Source organism: Callospermophilus lateralis, chromosome 12, assembly GCF_048772815.1.
Source record: "Callospermophilus lateralis isolate mCalLat2 chromosome 12, mCalLat2.hap1, whole genome shotgun sequence".
Classification (NCBI taxonomy): Eukaryota; Metazoa; Chordata; class Mammalia; order Rodentia; family Sciuridae; genus Callospermophilus; species Callospermophilus lateralis.
Genome location: NC_135316.1, coordinates 59,419,423 through 59,444,044, shown reverse-complemented (window position 1 = coordinate 59,444,044; position 24,622 = coordinate 59,419,423). Strand labels below are relative to the sequence as shown.

At 33.4% G+C, this 24,622-nt stretch overlaps 1 protein-coding gene across 4 annotated transcripts in view; it reads right to left on the bottom strand.

Moving 5' to 3' along the window:
• Diaph3 (diaphanous related formin 3) overlaps nucleotides 1–24,622 on the bottom strand; it is a 464,142-nt gene that overhangs the window by 246,788 nt on the left and 192,732 nt on the right. For all 4 annotated transcript variants that reach the window (XM_076871975.2, XM_076871976.2, XM_076871977.2 and 1 more), the window contains one exon: nucleotides 6,064–6,159. In XM_076871975.2, the coding sequence (XP_076728090.2) occupies nucleotides 6,064–6,159 (96 nt within the window). The remainder of the gene's footprint in view (nucleotides 1–6,063; nucleotides 6,160–24,622) is intronic.

Below are 24,622 nucleotides of genomic sequence, written 5' to 3'. Positions count from 1 at the left end.
CAATGGAAAACATGAAAAGATTTCTGTTTGATGACATTTACCAAAAATATTTTTAAAAATAACATAAAAATCTATCTACCTTAGAATTCACAGAGTATCATTCTTTCTTTAAATATAGTCATCTAAAATCATATCAATTAACATGAGATTGAAGTATGAAACAGGGCAAAATTCATGAAAATCAAAACAGTAAGAAATAAAAGTGATAAATAAATAAATGTAATGTGTTAAGCCTCAGAAGCCAGCAAATTTAGAAGATGAATTGTTAAGATGGGTCTGGTTTATAAACTTAGATTAATGTGATCATTGACACTACTGATGCCTTCTGAAAAACAACAAATTCTATCAAGATACACTATCTATGGATACAATTAAAAATATAGAAAAGAGTAGGTGTGATGGAACACACCTGTAATTCCAGTGGCTCAGGAAGCGGGGGCAGGAGAATCATAAGATGTTCAAGGTAAATAATATTTCAGCCTCAGCAACTTAGTGAGGCCCTGGGCAACTCATTAAAACCCTGTCTTTAAATAAAAGTATTTAAAAAGGGCTGGGATGTGTTTCACTGTTAAGTGCCCCTGGGTTCAATACCTGGTACCCAAAAACAACAACAACAACAACAACAACAACAACAAATAGAAAAGGCTAATAGGCTAAAGGGAAAAAATCAAAATTACTCCGGGACATAATATAGGAATTGGGAAAGAAAGGTATTATAGTTTTATATTTCAGGTAGTATGACAAAGTATAATACATTCCAAAAATATCTAAAAAGCATGTTTTTAATCTTAAAAGCATTTTCAAGATATCCTGAAAGCCAGAAAAAGTAATAATCCTAGGAAAAAACAATTATTTACAGAAATGAAACAATAGCTGGAAATGTTGGGATGGGTAGTACCAAAAAGACTCACTGAAAATAAAACAAACTGAGAAAGAAAACAGTAGAACTTTTAGAAATAAAAATTACATGTATTAAAATTGAAAACATATACATGGATTAGGCATCTGATGAAAAGAAAATTCGTAACATCAATTGGGTACCCATAAGCACAGTCATCTAAAATGACTTAAAAATAACAGGTTGAGAGACACAGAGGTAGGGATACCTTTAAAAGCCCAATAGAGGGTCCAAACATAGATCACTCACTCAGGGTACTAGAAAAGAAGCATACTTAAGGACATCATGTTCAACTAAGTAAACCAGACCCAAACAAACAAACAAAAAAGGATGAGTATCATTATGTTCCCTCTAATATAAGGATTAAGAAGAAAGGAAAAATAAATAAAAGTTGACCTGAAAGTAGAAATAGTGTATGTCGGCAAGGGCATACAAGGGTGGGCGTGGGGTGGGGGGAGGCATGAGGGTAGAAGAAGGGTGGATGGATATGATTAATATACACTGTATGCATGTATGGACAAATCACAACAAATTCCCACTAAGATCTACAATTAATGTGTCAATTAATAAGTATATATTTAAAAATAAGCATTTGAAAAGTAAATGCTGAGAATTTTTCAGAATTATAGAAAGACAAACATCATCAGAACAAGGAGGCTCAACAAATGCCAAATGTGATAAGTAAAAAATACAAATCTAGTGTCTTCTAAAACACCAAGCACTGGGGAGGTAAAACAGAAACAAGCATTGTTGAGGCAAGAGTAAAGCAGTACAAATACACAACAGTTGACACAGCAGGGGATGACACACAGTATGTCACAAATACCAACTCAACTAGTATAGCTCAAAAGCAGCCATAGACAATATGCAAGCAAATGTCCTGTTAATATTTCAATAAGACTTTGTTTATAAAACAGGCAGTAGAACAGGTTTAGCATGAACATCACCTAAATGTCAACTACACCTTGAATGAATTGAGTGTAACATTCCAAGAATGTAAATCCTGTATTGCAATGGAGATGATTATCCTATACCTGAATGAATTAACATGGTCTGGGTTTTTAAAATTCCAAATCAAACATGTTTAGGAATATGTATGTAATTAGTAAAACTACCCAAAAAAAGTGCTTAACTGAACATCATGATAAGGTTACTTCTCACAGGAAAAGGGATAAAATTGGAGAGGGACATATTTAAGCCTCTAAAGTAGAGGCAATGTTTTCTTTTAACTATAGATGTTTTGTTTATTATTAAATTGTATCATACATTTTATGAATCTCTCATGTGTAACATATATATATATATATATATATATATATATATATATATTAATGATATAAAATAATTTTAAATGAATAGGAAATTTTTTAGAAATATGATAATGTGAGATAAAGGATTAATTTTACCCAGCTAAGGTCTGGCTGACCTTATTGCCTATAAAATGAGGTACTCTCTAAACCACTGGAACATCCTGCCTGATGTTCTTTAATACCTGGAGATACTGGGCCAAACTACATAGTCTATGGTTACAATCTGATTTCTAGTGTGGGTTTTGAGCCTCAAACTTTTAGCTCTTCTTGTATAGAGGTTAGAAATTGGGGTCATTAATATAGGAGTTCAACTATGACCAAGTCTCTGTAAAAATCCTAACCACTAAGGGAGCTTCCCTGCTTCACAATACTTTGAGCATTGTCATAAGCCATTGCCGGCAGAAGTCAGAAATGACCACAACTCCATTGAGAGAGAAACTGAACCTTCATATTTAGAACTCTTCTGGACTCCGCCCCTGCACCTTTCTTTCCCTGACTGATATTAATCTACCATTTTGCTAAAATAACAATGATTGAAAAAAATTAAGTTCTGTACATAATTTTAATTACTAATGAAACCTGAAAGTGTTCTTGAACCTCTAAATTTATAAAGGGGTCAAAAGTGAGTGTGGTATTGGTGGACCTATTAACTTCACAGTTGTTTAATCAGTAATGTTAATAGGTCCACCAGTACCTGTGAATTTAGTGGTTCTCACATAATGAAGTAAGTAAATATCAAAAAGGATGAGTAAAACATGTAAATAACACACTATACATCATAGTAACAAATAAAACATAAATATATATAAAACATTAGGAAAATTTGCTTTGCAGATTAAAATAGCTTATTCTTTTTACTTTCTCCTATATTTGTAATTTGTCCACAACTTTCAAGTTTCTATAATTAAAACATAATACCCCATTAATATATTCAGAAAGATCAAAATAAGGTTTTTAATAGTTTATTAATTAATTGATTGTCTTTTGGAAAGCAATTGCTGTAATAACTATTGGGGGGGATGCCTAAGAGACAATTCGAAAGACAAGTATAGACTTTATTTTTTAAAAACTTAAAAGTTACTGAGAATAAGATAAGAGATACTCAGTTAAAACTTCCAAAAGGCCCATTAAAATGAATCTTTCTACTAACATACATCTTATCCTTCAAAATGTGATTATATAGATCCCAGTAGGAAGCTTTGGGTTCAGTTAAAGAGTGTAAAGTGTGCAGATTTGAGAACCAGTCATGCTTGTTTTCTGTGAAGGAATTTATAAATATTTAAACCTTTACATTAATTTGTAGATTCCGGGGTTTCTCCCATTACAGCTCTTAAATTCACTCAAGGTGAAAAAAAAAAAAAATCTGGTTAACCTCATGAATCTTATAAAACTCCTGAGACTTCTCTTGATCCTAGAATTTTATCACTAATGATGAGCCCAGAATTTTTGCCAAAATATTTATGAACTGAAAATATAGGAAACCTAGCCTATCTTTAAATAAAGTAGACAAATAAATGAGTAACTAATAGATTCTTTCCTAAAAATTCTCAAAAATTTTTCAGTTAGGAGAAATCTAAGAGAACTTATCTAGTATACACCCATTATTTTTCTCTTCTATAAAATTTAGAAGTAAATCTCTCCATTTTAGTATATTTTTATTACTGACCACAGCTTCACTCCAAGTTGCCTCATTCTAAAACAGTACCACTATCAACACTATCTCTGCTCAGAATTTATCATCTTAAGACTGAATTTTATAGACAAAACCCAGCTGTGAATCCAACTATAATTACAGTAAAGATTATAGGCTGACAAAGTTTCATGAAGCTTCAATCATAACACTTTTTCCTACAATCTGAGAAGGCAAGAATAATCCTAAAATGGATTCTCATCAGACAAGATATAAATACTGGATCTTTTGATATTGTACTTTGTAACTTGTTTGTCAATTAAACAAATGGGATATACATCCTCTGGCTAAAGCATATTACAAACAGGATGCTTCTCTATAAGAATGTGATTTTGTAATCTGTAAGCAGGAATAAATAAAACTAGACCTACTTAAACATTTTCAAAATGAGCAACCTTATTCAAGTCACCTAACCGCAAAACCCTCCAGATTTTCCACCTATAATGTCAATGCTAATACCTACCTGGAAGAGTTAGTCAATAGTTATTAGTATATGCTATTAACTATCTAGCACATCCTATTTAGCAAATGCTATATAATGTGTAATAATGAATAACCTTGCCCAACAAGTCAACTGAAATAAATATTTAAGCTAAGTCATCCTGGCTGATCTACTCAGAAAGTACAGTTTTCAAAATGATATTTCTTCGGGAACCATGACAAAGTCATTTCAAGTCAAGACTAGCAATGTGTAATGCAGACCATGGATATTTTTCAAAACAAAACACCTGATTCTGATCTCTGAGTTAGAAATTTTGGACATTACTATGTTCTGGGGGTGTGAGGGGGGATGGTGGGAGATCCTGAAATGATTGTATCATGTAATAACTCCCAAATTTTCAGGGGACTACTAAGCACATACACACACACACACACACACACACACACACACACACACATATTTTCCATTGAGACTATGTGTCTATCACACACAAGAGAAGCTGAGCTGTATTAATTATGATCCTCTTTTCGGGATGGTGAACAACACATTGACTGCCATTCTGGATGCCAGCAGAAAGAGATTCACTGAAGTGGTCATCACCAATCAAATGTTTCTACCCAAAATTGATGTCACCTCACTTATATTTTGATTGACCCAAATGTGCCACATGTTGGTACTTAACATGGAAGAGGCAGGGATGAGCAATTTGTGCTCAAAATGAGAATAAAATATTGTGCAATAGCATTAATACTTTCACACTGTTTTGTGTGGGTGGTAGTCCAGCCTATACTATAGAAAAGTGATGACCCTCTCTCATGGGAGGGATGAAGAGGAGTCATTTCTAAAACCTTCATAAAAAGGAAGCCAATCATATCTTCTTCATATATTACCTCTTATATAACTCTCTTTAATCAATAGTCTGAATCTTTATCCTCTCACTGAAAAACCGTTTTGTTCCAATATTACTAAAAACTCACTTGAGGCATGTAATAATTAATAGGTGGACTAAAAGTCATGTTTACTTGCTTCATCCAACTATATTCTCCACATTATATCCCTCATGTACTATAAGAAAGTAATGGTCATATTATCTCAGGTCCAAGCAGAACTATCCTTGGTATATTTAAGAGCCAATTAGAAATGAGTTAGGAGCAAAACTATTTAGCTTCTTTTCTCACAGTAATTCAATCAGGAAGACAATTCAAAACTAAGTATTTAGCTCCTGTAACAGTAATTAAATCAAAAATATTTCCAGTCAGTACTTTTGAAGAAAGGGTTTGAACTCCTCAGATGGGATAATGAAATTCATTTTATCATCATCCCTATTTCCATTAATATTCTAAACTTCTTCATGTGTGATCAAGTATCACAAATAATAGATTCAGAAGAATATAACAGAAATGATATATTACAAATTTTTTTTTAAAAAATATGTGATTACTTGAATTCCATGTTTTTATTTTTATACTCTAAAATGGGACTTGCAATTATAACTCACTTTTCAATTATGAAAAATAGGATTTCATCCTAAATCATTTTCCTATTTTCTAACACACTAGTCTTTTGAAGAATTTAATCTCATAATTTGCAGAAGGGAGTGTTATCTTTGAAATTAAGCAAATATTAGGAATTAAAACAACATAAAATGAAAAAGAAGTCATAAAATGAAATAAAAACACCTTTTGTATGTGTTTTGATAATAGTATTAAAAGTTCATACTTACAAAGGTTCTGAGCAATTTTAGAATCTAGAAATTTAAGTTCTTTAATCTTTTTCTTAATAGCTTTCTTCTCTTCAAAATCTTCTTCACCTCTTTTCTCTGTAAAACCAAGGACAGATCTATGTTAGGGGAAGTAAAGACACTGAAGTGCAAAAGAACAAAAAATAAACTTTCATCAAAAAAGCTTTTTTTAAAAAAAAAAACTTCTAAATCAGTTACAAAAGTACATATTCCAAGACTCAAACTATTTCACATAAGCACTGGTGACCCTACCAGAGAAACTATTAAGAGTTAATATCTGAAGGAAAAAACAAAACTAATACACACTATGGAAACTAATACAATTATGCATAAGTATACGATATATAGCACACAATTACAAAAATCAATACGATTTGAATGTATTAAGAACTTAGCACAAAGAGTGCTAAAATAAATCATATTGCTGTTGTTGTTGTTATTGTTTTGGGGTACTGTGGTTTAAACTCAGGAGCAATCAACCACTGAGCCAACTCCCCAGACTCATTTTGAATTTTATTTAGAGACAAGGTCTCACTGAGTTGTTTAGCGCCTCATTTTTGCTGAGGCTGACTTTGAACTTGTGATACACCTAATCAGCCTCCCCAGCCACTGGGTTAACAGGGGTGTGCCACCACACCCGGCTCTTATATCTGTTTTATGTTTGATATACCACATTTATTTAAGAATACAGCTCCAATAAAATTGCATTATTATTTAGAAATTGTTTTTCAAATCTAAAAAGTCAAAATTTGACACTTGCTGATTTTTACTCAGTACTCTAAAGATTAAGAAACAAATTTAACTACTTTATCCTTAACATAAATATACAATAAACACATTATGCTATACAACAATATAAAAACATGTGGCTATCATAGGGCATATGATGGTCAAGATTAACAACTACAACTAAGGTGGTCCAATCACCTTTTTACTCTGTGTGTCCACAAACAACACTTCTCAAATTATGTTATCTTAAAAAATTAGGATCATAGTAACACAGAACAGGGGAGGAAATTGCTTAGAGAGACAAGCACGTGCGAGCACGCACACACACACACAGAGATCACCAATAATAGGGGAAAATAACCTTAAAAAGCAAACAGAATTGGTAATTGGTTACAAGAACTTCATAAGATGTAAATACACAAGATTGGTAACTCGTTACAAGATCTTCATATAATGTATAAGGTGGCAATTATAATTCCATTATTTTTACATCAGAAAGAGGTGTATTTTAATTACATGTTTTGAGCTTAGTGTAAGACAACAATCCAGTTTTCTGTTTTACAAAATATTTATTAACTATTTCTGCATTGTTTTATAAATAACCATCTTTCACAAAAAATTTTAAATTATTCTTTCATAAATTGCATGTTGCTATAATAGGTTTGTTTTTCTGGGTTTGAATTCTGTTCCACCGTTCTACATGCTACTCCTATGCTATATTACTCTCTTAAGTGATAAAGTCTTATATTTTATTAATTGACCATTCAAATAATCTATCCTCCTTTTCTAAATTTTCGTCACTTTTCTTTCTTTATTTTTATTTATTTTTTTTATTATATATAATATATATATATACATATATATATATATATATATATATTTTTTTTTTTCCTTTTTCTTTTCTTTTTTTTTTTTTTTTCTGGTGGTGGTGCTGAGTATGGAACCCAGAGCCTTGTTGTACTTGCTAGGCAAGTGTTCTACCACTAAACCACATCACTAGCCCACAATTTTCTCTCTTTTTATTGTTTCACAGAAGTAATGAAAAGTTCCAGAAAGAAAATCCATTTGAACTATATTTAGAGTACTGAGGAGCCAGTAAAGATTCATACATCTTGCAAGATAAATCAGAAGAATTGTATTTAAAGACGAACTCGAAGTACTGAGGTTAGATTGAAAAAATAGCAAAAATAATGACAGAGGAGAAAACAAATGAGAGGAACTGATAACCTCATACGGAATCACATGAGTTCTAAAAGTACAATATACAATGGGAACCAGTCGAATAATTGGTCCAACTCATATCTGTCTTTTGAATTCTAGACTTGACTATCCACCTCTTTACTTTCAATATCTCCATTTGGATATCTAATGGATGCCTCAGCTTACCATATCTGAAAACCACACTCCTGACATATTCTCTCTTATCTCCACATCTCCTTTTCTACATTTCCTCAGGAGCTGGGAATTCTCTTAATGCAGCTGCACAAGTCAAAGAGTTTATACTTCAACTATTTCTCTATCAACCATATCCAAGTCCATCAATGAATCCAGTTGACTCTAATCCCTAAACAGTTACCAAACTAATTTCTCCTCACCACCTCAATAATTACTATTATTCCCCTTCTTGGGAATACCTGTGTATTTGGGAACTTCCAGTGGCAATCACACTGGTTAAGACTGCCCAGATATATGTGAATTTCTATTCAGCTCTGCCAGGTACCACATAGCACCTGAGATGGGGTGATCTGCTATAGCCACACAGCCTCTCAGAGATGGGTGTAGCATGCCAAGATGTCAATTTTAGGAAGCAAGACTCCGCCCCCTGAAACCTTATCCCTGCCTTTGATGCACCCCCTTAAATAAACCACCTGAGGCAATTGTTTTTTTTTAACTGCTCTAGTCCATCTCCTACCAGGACTAGACAATCTATCAGGTGCTCTGCTTTAAACCCTATTCTGGCTCTTTTATTTCTTTATTAATTATTTCATACTGTATTTTTTCAGGTGGCTTATACCCTCTGGGCAAGAAAAATGTCCCTGAGAGTCACTGGAAGCCTTGAGATACTTTACTATTTTACAAAGAACAGAATGTAAAGAGTGAGAATGTGGGCAAAGGGGTAGGAAGAAATACAGTTTACTAACAGAGAAAACAACAGGAATCAATAAACCAAGACTGAAAAATGTTTATTTTAATATGATACCAGATAATGAGTCTGTTATCCAAATAGACTTGAAGTCATAGGAGAGGGACCTTTCATATAGAAAATTTAGCCAAAAAAAATTCAGCCACATAATAGACTGCCTCAAATGAATGAAAAACAAGGAAAAGCGCTTATGCAAAAGCAGAATTTAAATGTTGGCAACCACTATGGTTTGAGTGTGTATCCAGGAATTCATGTGTTTGTAGTTAGTTGGGGATGTCAAGAGGTGTTAGAACCTTTAAAAAGATAGGACCTAGTAAGAGGTTGTTAAAACACTGGGAGTGTTGCTCTTTAAAAGAAGAACATAGCCCTTGTGGAACCCTTTTTAATTCTTATGAGAGGGTTATTATAAAAGACTGAAACAAGTCTCTTACTTTTCTGTTTCTAGATTCCTATCTTTCAGTGTAACAGCTCCCTCTTGCACATGAAACTGACATGAAGCCATCTACCATAAGATGCTCACTAGAATGAAGCAGATACTGGTGACACAACCTTGAATCTCCAAAGCTTAGAAGTAAAGAAATTAGATTTAAAAAAAAAAAAACTCCTTACTTTATATATTACTCAACTTCCATCACTTTGTTATAGCAATTGAAACCAGACTACTACAAAAACAATAAAAAGAACTCATTAAGGAGGACTAAGAATCAAGAAGGATATTTAATGGGAATAAAGTTTTTACACAAAAATATTATTTCAGTTTTCTATACTGGCAATCACTGTGTGATTTACTAGCATGCCCGGACTCTGCAATGAACTTGGGATTGGAATGAGGATACCAGGTTCTTATGCATCCACGTCCCATCACTCAACACCAAACCAAAGGCTTAGGTCACCCATCTATGAAACAGGCCCTTGAAGAGTAGTTGTGACAATGAAATGAGATAATTACCTTCAGGTATCCCTCCTTGCACAGGGACAGAGAAGGAAGAGAATCAGACTACACTGAACAACGCAGAGCCAACAGTGAAGCAAACTCCAGACTCCATTCCATCCATTGGTGAAGTTCTTCTTCTAAAGCCAGTACAAAATATACTTCCTCTAAAAGACTAGATTTTCTCACGTATAACATGAAACTCTGAATCATAAGTCAGATTATTAGTGCCATCTATACTTCTGATCTAGCTATTTTGCCATTAAAGGTCTGTGTTTAATCTTACTTCCTAGAGATGCTGTGTAAGGCTCCATTTTTCCTAGAGAAGATTAATACTGTTCAAAAACAGTTCTGATCGCTAACACAGCATATGCCGCATTTTATAAGGGTTTTATGTCAGAATGAAGTCAAAGATGACAAAACTTTCTATGTTGCCGAGAGTCATGAACTAAAAAAGTCTTTTTTAATTACATTTCCACTTTATTCTTTTTCTATTTTCAAAGTTTCAAAAATAGCAGCCAAATTATATAAAGAATATCCTTTCAAAATCTTTCCTTTTACACTAAATTTTCCATTAAAAATTACAGTTCCACGGTACATGGTTATACATTACATCTTATTTCAGTTCATCTTCCATTATGTTCTAATCGGACTGATTTAAAATGTGACCTTTTTAAAAATAAAATTCCATATAAATTTTATCATACATTATTTCACCATTTAAAAAAACCTAGAATATGAAGTTCTAAATGTATAAGAAGTCAGAAGCACAAAAGATAATAAAAAACAGTTTTCTCTGTCCGTAATGTATGTTAAATCAGTAAATACTAATAATTGCTTATTACACTTTTTGTTGATGCTTCTTAGGTTAAGTTTATCTCATGACAATATTTTTTTAAATATTAACCACTTTAATTTTTTCTGGTAGTCCTTTAACATGAATGTTATGAAATTTTTTAGGTTAATATTTATAGCAAATGGCCTTTTCTTAATGAGATTATACACTAGCCTTGAGAGGACAAAGAAGAAAATATTTTATTAAATAAGCAAGTGTTCTTTAAAACACTGAGAGAAAGCAACAAATTCAACTCAACAATAAAAAATAGTAAAAATAACTGACATAAAAAAAATGAGCTCTTAACAATCTTCAATGGATTGAGATTTTCAAAAGAGACATATATGAATCATTTACCTAATTGCTATTAATTGTCTTCCCTGCTTTCTAGGTAATGAGATTCAAAGACACTAACAAAGTATATTCAAATTGCCTAAATTTTAGAAGCAGGAGAGCCCTAGATAATGGAATTCAATCTCCTTATTCTATGAATGAAAAAAATCTAAAACAGAACTTACATTACTCTCCAAAGGTCACAGACTATATTTGGCTGTTATTGACTAGATATGGACCATATAATAGGCCCAAGGGAGAGAAGAGAAATGCTTGGCCTTCTGAACACAAGGAGCAGAATTCAACGCTTTGGAAAAAACTATAGTTCCAAAGAGAAAATCAAGAATTCACCCACCACTACCTCTCCAGTGGTGGATAACTTTAAATAAGGTCCAGTTATTCAGGTATACATTGGGAGCAGAATGATAAAGCTCAGAATTTGACAACAGGCCAATGACCCAAAAAGAGAAAAATGGATTTCTAATAGTTAACATTGTGGGTGGTTGTGATAATATAGTATGATTTCAAAGAAGATTTAAATAGCTTAGGGACAGAAGATATGGAATGCACAAGAAAAGTGTAGTGAAAGAAAAACAAAAAACATGGAATATTTTTTTTTTAAGTTGGCAAAACATCCTTGGCAAAATAGGAAAGAAAATGCTTTAGTACTGAAAACCCTAATTGTATAAATCGCTGTAGTCATATCTGATCTGTCAAACCAAGTTTTAATATTTCTAGGCACACAAATAAATGGCCATGTACTCAACTACATAGAAAATAGTCAGGGGGAAAAGAGGTTGTATTTCTGTTCAAATATTAATATATGACTGCCATAAATAATCAGAGTTTTCTACTAGCAAAAAGAAGTCTGTTTGACAATCCAAGGCTAAGAATTATACAATATTTAGGAAGAGTGGCTGAAGCCACTAAATAAAATTTTGTGAAACTGATTATTTCAATCATAGCAATCATCAGAAATATCCAAATAAATGTATATTTCTCATTGTGTGACATTCTATTTTAGTAAACAATGTCAAAAAATAAATAGCTAAAGGTCTTTTCTCTATAAATCAATTCCTACATGGAGAGAGAGAGGATTTCACTCTATAACAAGTACTTAATTAAAGTTATCTCTAGATTTTTTGTTACCATTATTACATGTGCAGAATTATTAAGGCATTCAGATTATATTGTATGAAAAACTAAAATATACATCTAAAAGTGAGAATGATTTCTACAATGTTTTTCCAAATAATCTGTTTCCCTATTATTTTATTTCTATAATAACAAATTGATCAAAATATTTTCCAAAAAAAGCCAACTTAATCTCCAAAGATATTCTCAATCACAGAAATTAGCATCTTTCTTTTAAAAGTATTACCCCATAAACTAAAAAAAAAACAATGTTGAGTGTCCCCCTTTTGTGTAAACACACTACACCATATCCTAAGATTTAGACTTGCAGAAAACAAGAGTTTAAGTCAAAAGTTTAAGATGAGTATCTTTCAAATCTATACATTAAATAATTTTAAAATATCCCTGAGAAAATTAAGGCTATTTATATTAGATATATTAATGATAATTGTTCTAATTACAAATGAGACAAGCTTCAAACAAATGAATCTAAAGTCAGAGGGGTAGAGGTAAGATTTGAGGATTGAGTTAAAAGCCCCACTAAAAATAAACTGAATCCAGTTCTCACATGACAGTTCTTACCCCTTCACAATTGTTCAGGAAAACATCCCTATATTCATTACATATCTTAAGAATCTCCTCACCATAAGGAATCTTTCTATTACCTGCATTACCTGCAGCCTGTGAATTGTTCATGAAGGATGACATTTCCCTACCATGGATTAATACATTTATTTATTAAAAGAATTATTTTCCACTTACTACTGTTTTGACCAATATAACTGTCTCCCATATATGTATTGATAAGTATTTAAAAAGTGAAAATATATCTCTGCTAGAAGAAGTTACAAAGCAGAGTCTAAAAGTTAACACAGGACACACTGATGCATATATAAATAAGAAAATGTCCTAATGGAGGGAAAAAAACAATTATAAAAAAAATTGAGAACTTAGGGTGCATTCTTAATTTAAAAGCAGTAAACCCTAATGAGGACACAAGTAATTCAGGATTACTAGCATGCTGTACATGGAAATACTTAATAAGCCAACTTATTAATATTTGTACAAACAGTGGTAAGCAACTTTGAGACTGAAAATGTAACAATAAATTTATTATCTAAAAGACAAAAAGTACTCCCATATTAAACAATGAGCAGACTATCCCTGGTATATCAGATTGTGGGGAAAAATATAGCACACAGTTTCACCAAAATGTACAAAGTGATTATTTCAAAAAAGATAGAAGAAATTTGATGAAACATAAAAATAAGCGTTATCCCAAAATACTAAAAGAATTTCACTGACAGTAAAATGGTCAGGCTTAATTGCAATAAGCTTACTCCTAATTCATTGACCACGTCCTTTTTTTATCTAGTATTTGTGGAAACACCTAATCAGAGTGTGAATTGCCAATACAATTTCTCAATAACATTTGTTTCCTGGTAGAAAAATGAAGATCTAGCACACTGCCCCTGCCATAAGAAACACAAACTTATCTCTGCCCATGGGCTTAGCACTGACAAAGAAAAAGGAGAATAAATATCATCTCTAATCAGAAAGGAGAGGGAACTTGTATAATACCATGCAACTTTATTATCCAGTCTTTCTGATAGACAAAACCATACAAAATCTAAGGGACAGAATATCTAATAGTTCGCATGGGAGTTCATTTCCTCAGTTTCTCAATTACTGAATCTTTATTCTTCTGTGCTCTATGATGGTTCCTTGTAGTCTTTCACATCATTCTGGTGCCACTTAGCCTAGTTAACTGGAGCTCTATCTTTTGCCTAAATGTTTCCTAGATTCAACTATTTTATGCTACTTTGTGTCTCCCCCATCGTCTGAACTAGAAATCATAAAAGAAAAAAAAAATCAAAGTTTCAATATTTGTATATATACAATATCACTCCTTGTAGCTAGGTCTTGTGTTAGGTAGGATCCTACATAGCCATATATGTATGACTGCACCATTTAAAAGCAATCTGAATGTTCCATATATACCTTACCACTAGAAGGAAGAGATTATAGAAGGACTTGCAGAGTTTATGTTAATGGGAAAATAATATTTTACATAATGATCTTCAGATGCAAAAGAGAAAATGAAGAGTTAGTATTTAATGTGTACAAAGTGTCAGTTGGGAGAAATGAAAAAAGTTCTAGAGATGGTGGGTGGTGATGGTTATAAAACAATGGAAATGTACTTAATGGCATAAAACTATGACTAACAATGTTACTTGGCTCTCTTGATCTATAAATATATGTAGGAACGAGGACAGTCAATATTTTGCTTTTCTAAATGTGGAGATAAAAATCTAAGTGAGCACTAAAGTGAAATCATTTAGAACACACACATTCTTTCCTAAGAGCTGATCGAAGGCAAAGATGGTGCACATTCACTGCACAATATGCCTCACACACACACATTGGTTTGATTAGACACCATGGCAGAGAGAATGCTGCTACATAATAACCCTTCCTCTCCAAACCTTCACCCTGGATTATCTCTCCAAATTGTATAAAAAATTTAATTCCTAAACAGTATTTCAAAAGTCAAATCACATTCCATTTACTTAAATGCCCAGCTCTCAGATTTCCAGGAATATGGTAGCCCATGTCAACTGTTCTACCATGTCTATTTTCTATAAAAGATAGACTTTTTCCCAATTTGCACTCCCTTTATACCTCTCCATTCTAAAAGGACAGGACATGAATGCAGTCCTTTCACCTTTGTCTCTTTTCTTTCTAAAGAGTTAGTGGAGGTTTATAAAGAAAAAGAAAAAAAAAAAAAAAAAAAGCTTCCTACACTGAAAAAGACACTCTTCAACTCCATATAGACAGTTCGCACATAGATGAAGTATAGAATAAGATCCCAAAAAAGAAATTTAAACTGGGCTTTGGTCTTAGGGCCACAGACAAGAGCAGTCTGTTTGACAAAATTAGGCAAAGCCAAGTTAACAATAAACTGGTCCTTGATCTTCCTTTGGGTGGGTCCCTATGTTGAATATCTTACTTAGCAATGTCACAGAGAAAAATGGAGAGCTAAATAAAGACAGAATTCAGAAATCCCATATGAAATGGGAAGGGAGGAAACTTGTCATTAATGGAAATATGGTGGCTTAAAAACTAGAAAATCTGACCAGCGTGGTGATGTATACCCGTAACTCCAGCAGCTTGGGGTTAGGGAGGCTGAGGCGGGAGGATTCTAAGTTTAAAACCAGTCTCAGCAACTCAGGGGACATTTAGCAACTTAGGGGAACCTTATCTCTAAATAAAATATAAAAAAAGGCCAAGGATGTGGCTCCGTGGTTAAGCAGACCTGGGTTCAAAACTCAGTCCAAAAAAAAAAAAAAAAATTAGAAAATCTCACTTTAAACTCAATTACTTCGTGATTATGTTGGGCACAGTGACACTTGAGCAGAGGAGCACTATAAACAAGAGCTGTAATCTAATCATTGGATTAATATATTTGATGGATAAAATTTGAAAGATCTATTTTACTGGGCGGTAACTGTAGGCAGAAAAGTATGTCGCTGAGGGTAAGCCTTTGGAGTTTTTATTTTATCCCTGGCACCTCACGCTCTACTTCTCAGCAGCCATGAGGTAAGCAGCTTTCCTCCACCATGCCTTCTGTCATGATATTTAGCCTTATCTAGGGTGCAGAGAAACAGTCACTGACCATGAACTAAAACCTCTGAAACCATGAGCCTAAAATAAACTTGTTCCTCCCTAACTTGTTCTTATCAAGCATTTTGGTCAACAGATGAAAAGCTGACTAATATACCATCCTCATGAAGAAGGATCTTTACTAAAACTGACATATCCCCAACTGTAAACTCCCTGACCTAACTGAAAACTATATCAAGTTTAAAACCTTCATAAAAATTTCATATAGTTAAAAGTTACTCTTCAATACCAACAAGACAATGTGGAACAGAAATGAAATACTAAACAAATGCTAAACAAAACAATACCTTGGACATCCAGGAACACCTAGCTGCAACTCTCTGACATGTCAAATTTTTTAATCTTTAAAATGTTTTAATATATCATATTCAAGTTCTTAGGACTATTTTATTTCATGCTGGAAATAACAAATTTATATTTCATATGATCACTTGAATTTCTGAAAGCTTCATTTCTCCCCAATTAAAATGAACAGTGGAATTTCATCTAATAAAAAAAATCTGATTCTATACTAAGAAAATTAAAGTATAGAGAGGCTAAGAGTTGGCAAATGGACATTAGGATTCTCAACTACCATTCATGTGCTTTGTTCACGCTGACCATTCAGAGTCTAGCCAGTCCATTAGCAGACACTGCAAATGTGATGACAAAGAACTGAGTGAAATTAAGGGCAACATGACTAAGATTCATTCTATTCTCAGAGAAAGTAGACTCAGATAATAACTGAAGATGATAACTGGAAAGAAATTGTTGTATTTTTCCCCTGAACTTTTTCCCATAGCCTTGTCATTTCAGGACCAAGAGCATTCATTTCCTCTAGAGAAGAGAGAAATATCTTAGAATAAGAGATCATTCCTCAGTGCCAAATAGAAAATTGGATTTTTCTTAATATCTATAGTGAGACAATAGTTCTGAAAGGTATGTGGTTCAATTGTAAGAGCTGTGTACTTAACAGGGAAAAAATATTAATGCTCTCACAAAATATTCCTAGCAGTGGCTAAGAAGGATGCAGGATATAATTAAAAAAGCATCTCTGAGACAAAAAAGACACCAAAGTTCATCCTAAGCCAAGGGAGAACTTGCAAGAGACCACAGAGACAGAATCAAGATTTAGATGCCACTATACAGAGTGTTCTTCCTTTCTCCTCCCCTAGATACAAATGAGCTGGGGGACAGGTACCTGGGGAGTGACAGAACAAAGTGAGACTGGAAAGCCCAGAGGAAAAGTATTTGTACCCAATTTCCTCAATACAAATACTACATGTCTCCTTAACAACAAAGGCAATCTCTGAAGAATATGAATGGTGCATGGCACATTTAGATAGCAAGCGCTCCTGGGAGACCTTGTGGATTTATAAGCAATAAAGGGGTGAGATGCAAGTGTTACAAGGGTCAGTGGACATAAATTTTCAGGAATATGTGCTACATCACAGATTTTTTTCAAATGTCTAAGAAATTAGATATAAATTTCCCTGCAACTCAACTGGGTCAGGGAATGGGGGTAGGGAATGGTACTACATTATGGTCAAATATTATATTTCAAATGTAAGTAATAAGATGGTGGGATGCACTGTAAAGGAAAATCATTTCTTCCAAATATGTACACATAAATGCCCAAAGGTGATATAACAAACAAAACATGATTTGCATTGAACTATATAATACTTAAGCTCAAATATCAAGTTTAAAATCTTAGCCCCATACTTAGCCCTCTTTGTTTAGTTACTGGAGTATTCATAATGATTTTTCAGCTTTTGCAGGCCACTCTTTCTAAGCCTGAGGAAGATATGCAACTTTTCACTTTATCAATTACTCCATCCTCACACTTGAGTAAACATTCTCTAGGATAGCTATTACACAGATTTCCTTCATTATAAATGGATGTCCCTTTTGATCACAGACACCATTTGGAATAATTAACTATGAAATATATTGCTTTCTGAATAGAGTTTTTGGAGTTAATGGAACTCTGTGTGTATGATATACTTGATAAAAATGTCTTTCACTTTGGAAAGTTAAGGACATTTCTAAGCCATGATTGTTTTACAATAAACAACCTCAGCAACATAGTGAGATCCTTCCTGTCTCAAAAAATAAAAAGGGCTAGGGAATGTGGATCAGTGGTTAAGCACTCCTGGGTACAGTTTTTTAATCAAGATATCATTCCAGCTAACTATCCTACTATTCTGGACTTTGGAAAAGTACATTGATTTTTAAAAATTCATTGGAAAACAATTCTACCAGTACACAAGGGAAGTTACACAAATATTCCCTCAAGAAAATCAATAGTTACTGGGAACCTTTTAAAAGACTACACAGATAAATGGGGTGGGAAGAAGGGGTACATATAGACACAAAAAGATATATATAAACAATTTAGTTTTTGTTTCATAATCAAATAAGCTAATACCATATTTGTTAATTTTGTATTTTGCATATTTCCAAAAGCAATAAGCCCTGGATTAGCTATCCACGTCCATGTATATATAGATCAACAACATTCTTTTCAACAGCTTAATTGTATATTACAACATAATTTAGCTCTAACACCATAGTGTGGTTATTTTACTTACTGATTAGTATTAGTTGTTTCTAAATATTTACTATCAAAACTATTACAGCAAACATTTTTATATGAATATTTCCCCCAATCATATAAGCATTTATTGTATCTACTTTTAATCACACCCAAGTAATAGTCTCATTCCCTTGGGAGAAAAGAAACATGATCAGTTTACCACCATTTCCAAAGTTCCTCTTATATAATGAGTCTGAATACAATGGGCTTTTTTGTGTTTCTCAAAAGTTTTACTTTGCCCAGGCATGGTGGCACACACCTGTAATCCCAGCAGTTCAGGAGGCTGAGGCAGGAGGATCAGGAGTTCAAAGCCAGCCTTAGCAATTTAGTGAGACCATGTCTCAAAATAAAAAAATAAAAATAAAAAGGGCTAGGGATATGGCTCCATGGTTAAGCATCCTTGAGTTCAATCCTTGGCACCAAAAAAAGTTTTACTCTTAATCATAATAAAGATCATCAGTTTCAATGAATCCTGGTATGTTCAATGAGAAAAAAGCATTATTTTATAGATTTGTAAATAAGAGTCAGATATCAGACCTCTAAAGCAACATAGCTACCAAGTGGAACATTCAAGACTAGAAATCAGTTTCCTAATTCTAGGCTGCTCTCACTGGATCACACCCCATACATTTCCTGGAGTAGAACAACAATGCAAGAACCATGCTAGAAAAACAGCAACTGGAACTACAAGAGTTCTTATTGTGGAGCTCCCCCCAAGGGCTCCCTTCCTGCCATGCAGAAAATCTTAAACTCTTTCCTTCATTCACTTACTCAGTCATAAGACAGTGTTAGGGTCTCTAACAATGGATATAGAGAAATAAAGCATGTGGGCTTGTTCTTAAAATACTTCAAATGAAATTGGAACAATGAGGTAGAAAGAGAGAAAATTACCCCATAATACTATCATTTAAGTAAAAGGAAAAGTATTACAGTAGTCAGGCATCTTTTTATGAAAAGGTTGGTAAATTTTTCAAAGGATTTATTTTGTCTCAATTCTTTGAGGCCAATCAAGGAAAAAGATCAGTGGAGAACTCTGAAGGTTCAAAGCACCAAAAAATAACATCTCACTAGATGAATCAGAAAAGTCTTCATGGAGTAAGAGGTATTACATGTGTCCTTTGAAAGATGAATAGGGGACAAGATTAGAATATATTCCTTTTCTCTCTCCTTTATGAAGTCACTTTCTAATTATAAACAAACATTTGCATTTGTGTACATCCATACATACAAAGAAGTCAATACAATTCTTAAAAGTCATATAGGTATAGAAGAAAAGTTGAGTAAAAAATACATAAACTAAAAATTTTAGCAAGATCTTAAGGAATTTCCAGTCTGACTTGGTATAAGGCAACTAAAGGATAGAAAGTCTTGTTTAAAAAATAATAATAATAATAACCATCCCACATGCACTCCTCCTGAATCTGTAGGATGAAAGACAAACCAGTCCTCACAGGGAAGCAGAATTTTAATGATCCAATTTAGAGAGAGAAATTGATTGATGGACTTGATTCCTATTGCCAACAATAACTCATGTACAGTGGGATTTTTGACATTTTATTTAAATAAACATATTTATTAACACATAGTTGGAATTTTTAAAAAATCCTGTGTTTAAACTGGTTTCAATAAGCTTAGGTGTGTGTTAGAAAACAGCTACAGTTTTTTATACCTGCCTTTGAAGATGAGAGAGGGGAAAGTCTCTGGAGAAAACATTCCCTTTGGCAATCAATCTTACCAGACTCATAACTGGCTACTAACTAGCCTTTAACACCATACTCCATCATGAAGGTCAGGAACACTATCATCATCATCTATGTTCCTGTGCCCTAAGCCAGTAGACATTTCAGCAGTTTGACAAATCTTCCCCTGCCCATGCAATTCCTACCACTGGATGGGCCTTTTCCCTTCTCCCTGTTTTCAAAAATCACATATCCACCATTTAAAGCAACTCAAATACTCCTTTGAAGTTTCTGCAAACAAGCCAGTCCTTGAACCTCATTTCTTATAAGTATCTCCATATAATATGCTCGAGCCATATTGAAATGCTGATGGATCTTAGATTCTTTTCAACTTGAGGATCCATGTACAAGTTATTTCATCTACTCATCTATTCTCATCTTTCAGTTCCTTGGTTGGGTAATTCCTACTTTTCCTTTGAGTCCCCATTTAAACATCATGACTTCAGAGGCCCTCGATACAACCCTCTCCAAACTGGCACCCACCCTCACACTTTGTCCATTACTTAACAAACATATTCAAAAACTATAGACATTTTTATTTGCTTATTTATCTATCTTCTCTACCAGACTGAATACAACATAAAGATAAGAGGTATATGTGTTGTCTCAGCATGGAGTGTTAGGAGTTAGGACAGTGTTTTCATAGGAGAAACACCCCATATCATTGTTGCGTGGATGACTAGTTGGTCGGCTGGATGAATGATTTACCATGATTGGCTCAATAATCATGAATGGCTCAATAATCTGCGAGAAAATGGCCATTCTGGGCTTAAGAATGATCAGTGGTGAGCCTTGATTTGTATATCCAATTTCAGTTGCTGAAGACAAAAAAAGCCAAAGTAGCACTAAGACTTAAACACAATAGTGATTACAGAGCTCTGAGGAAAACAGTCCTTCAGCACAAAGTCACTGAGCTAGGGGATGAGAAGACCCTTATCAGCAGAGAATTATAGATGTAAGAAATGTCAGAAGGTACAGGTGAGGGTGGTAATGTGGCACAGGGGTAGAGCTTGCCTAGCACGTGCACTGCTAGAGCTTCCCAAGCACCGCAAAAAGCAAAACAAAACAAAAATGAGGTTCAAATATAGATGAGTATTTCTGTGTCCTTAAGAACAAAAGTATGATTTATGAGCATTTTCTATAATAATTATGAATTATACAAAAATTTAAAACCAATACACTTAAATTTAAAAACAAGCTTCACATATGAAAAATAAGTTTATGTGGAAAAAAATGAAAAATGACACTTCGTCTCTTAAGTAGGCAGTGAGTTACAGAACTGTTTGCATACAGCACATAAATAAGAAAATACCTTTCAATGATAAACAAATAATGTAAAATGTTTCTATTGGTAGAGAATTTAAGTGTCTTCATGTATAGCTCTCAAGTTTTTCATCTATTAAATAAAACAATCGCTACAGATCCTAGCACCTTATAATCCTATGATCATTTAACAAACATTCTCCTTTTGTACTTCTGTTACAAGATACAGTTATGTAGCACAAATTCCACTTTGTACATCAAAATCAAATTCAATTTGGTGTGGGGGAAATGATGAGAAAAAAGGTTCACCAATATAACTTAATACTGTTCCATGCACTATCACTTTTTCCAAAAAAAAATAGTATTTGAAGTCTATGCTCAATAGATAGCACATGAAATACTTTTTTCACATTAATCATTTAAAAAATTCCTAAAGAGTATATATACAGCTAATTTTATTTAGCCTACAAATAAGCAACAAATGCTAAAGAAAGCACTAGGATCATTATTTCAAATACAAGCAAACACACGAAGAGGCACATTGCTATCAAGAACTTGTCTGTGCTCATCTACCTAGACAGGTATTGTGCGCAACGTGAATGTGATCATACTTAAAACTGCATAATTATTCCAAAAACGTAAGTACATACCTGTTAATGGTTCCTTTCTTTGTGTGTTTTCAACTATGCCACATTGCCAGCCATAATTTTGAAATAATGTGTAATACAAAAATGAGGGAATTTGAAAATCAGCTACAAGAGGAACAAAATTAAAGTATAAAATAAAACCAATGCTGAAGTGTCGTGCTATACCCAGGGGTCAATAACACTGTGTGTCTATTGTTCAGCTGAAGCACAGAATTTGCCTTTAGATACCATTTTAATGTTAAATCAAGAACTGTCAATCAGCACCATTTGTTTGTAATCCTTCATCAGAGCCCATTGCCGCAGTCTGAACATGCACAGGAAAGAATGTAGAGAGTATATCTGCAACCACTTAACCTTCATCAACCAACATTCATGCATGCTCATTAACATTTTTTTCATCCCATTTTCCAGCATGACACAGCTCATACCAGAATAATAACTCGCTGATAATTGTTCAAGACAACAGCTGGACAGGCAGAGTGCAGAGGTGAACACTCTCACAGATTATGGGGTACAGTAATGCATTACAATTAGTATAAAGAGTCATATGCTCATGTTCAATAGTTTTCAAAAGAAGTTAAGGAAATGTCATCAGCACAAACAGCAATCTCTTCAAATTTTAACTCTGCATGGCCCGTCATCTCAATCTTTAACACTTTAGTATTCTGAAATAAACCAGTGATAACCATTGACCCTGGCTACTGTGCTATTTCATGAACTGTAATGATACTTTTGATGTAGTACAGTCAGACACAGACTAAGCTTCTGATGTAATTGAAAGATTATCATCGAATCCAGGAGAGATTCATATCTTTCTAACAAAAACTGTTTAGTATTACATCTCATAAAATTATTTCAAAAAACAGAATAGTATGTATAAAATGTCAATTCACAAAAAATTAATAACATGGAAAAAATCAAAATGATAGCAATAAAGGGAAATCCTACGTAGAAGAGAACTTAGAATATCCAGTTTAAGTCCTTTTCATAGAAACTATGAAAGCTTCTCTACTCACCTGCCATATTGTAATATAAATAAAATGAAATTAATGTAATGATAATAGCAGTTTTCATTCATGCAGTACTGTGAATTAGGTACCATGTTAGGCACTCACTACATTGTCTCTTAATAATCCTATAAATAGCTATCAACCATCTTTTTCAGATGAAAAAATTAAAGCTAATTCAAAAAAGACTGAAGATAGACAAGTCAAAAAAAAAAAAAAAAATCAGAGACAAGATTCTAACCAGGTAGTATGATTCCAAAACTGATGTTTTTCACCTGGCTTCATTGATCATTTCTTCATTGTTTATATTTCCATTATTTTTTCCCAAAATTTTTGCTGTACAGGTCTTTATAGAATTAAGACTTAATCCTAAAATATCTTTACTACAAGATATGAAACTTGGGTCTGGGGCTGTGGTTCCGCAGTAGTGCACTTGCCTGGCACGTGTGAGGCACTGGATTCAATTCTCAGCACCACATATAAATAAATAAAATAAAAAGGTTTATTAACAACTTAAAATTTTAAAAAAAAGATGTGAAACTTACAATTCCATATTTTTCCACTTGTAATTCTTAATGCTCATAAAATCTCTAGTCATTGGACTTCTACCAAGTTTTCCTTTGACAGGCTCCTACCTTTATTGTTGCCACCAGTCAACTTAGGTTTTCTGATCTAAATTCTTATTGTAGGTCTTATTATACTTTTCTCTGACCTGCTTATGGCTTTTTAAAAGAAGCAGAATTTTAACAAATTTAAAGATTTGATTGGCTTTTATAACAATTCATGAATCAGGTAGTATCTCATCAAAATTTAGAAAAAGTGATCCAATACACTGAGAAGACAGTGTTGACTTTATAGGTAGAAAAGCAGAAAAGAAAGCAGAAATAAGGACCAAAAAGTGGACTGCCTATTTCAAAGTTATATATTTTTATAAGTAAATAGAGGCCTTCCATTTTATGCCAGATTAGGTTAACTGGGTCCCTTCTGACTGGCTGCTGGGAATCTCCTGGGGTTTTTCCTTTGTTTGCTTATTTGTAAAAACTGGATCCATTTCAAAGTCCAGTCAGATTATGCAGTACCCAGCATGAGTTCCTCCATTCCTCCAAACCCAGCATAGTTTGCTGGGGCCCAATGAAGAAGTTCTTTGATGGCCATTGTTTAATGGCCTCCCCCAAATTTTATAACACAGTGCTTAGTCACAAAATTCTAGAAAGTAGATTACAAAACCTAAATACAACAGTCCTTTTCTACAGTCTACTTTCAATTAGTGACTATCATTGAAGGGAATTACATAATGCACAATAGGTTCCACTATGATTTAATAATATAATTTGAAATAAAAGCTCAGCAATCCAGGGTTGGAAAACAAAAAAGCATGGCTGGCCAAGTGGCATCTACCACCTGTTTTTGTACAAGAACTATTATAGGAACACAGTCACAGTCATTGGTTTACATAGAATCTGTGATTGCTTTCACACAACAGCATGGTTAAATAGCTAACAAAGATACCATATGGCC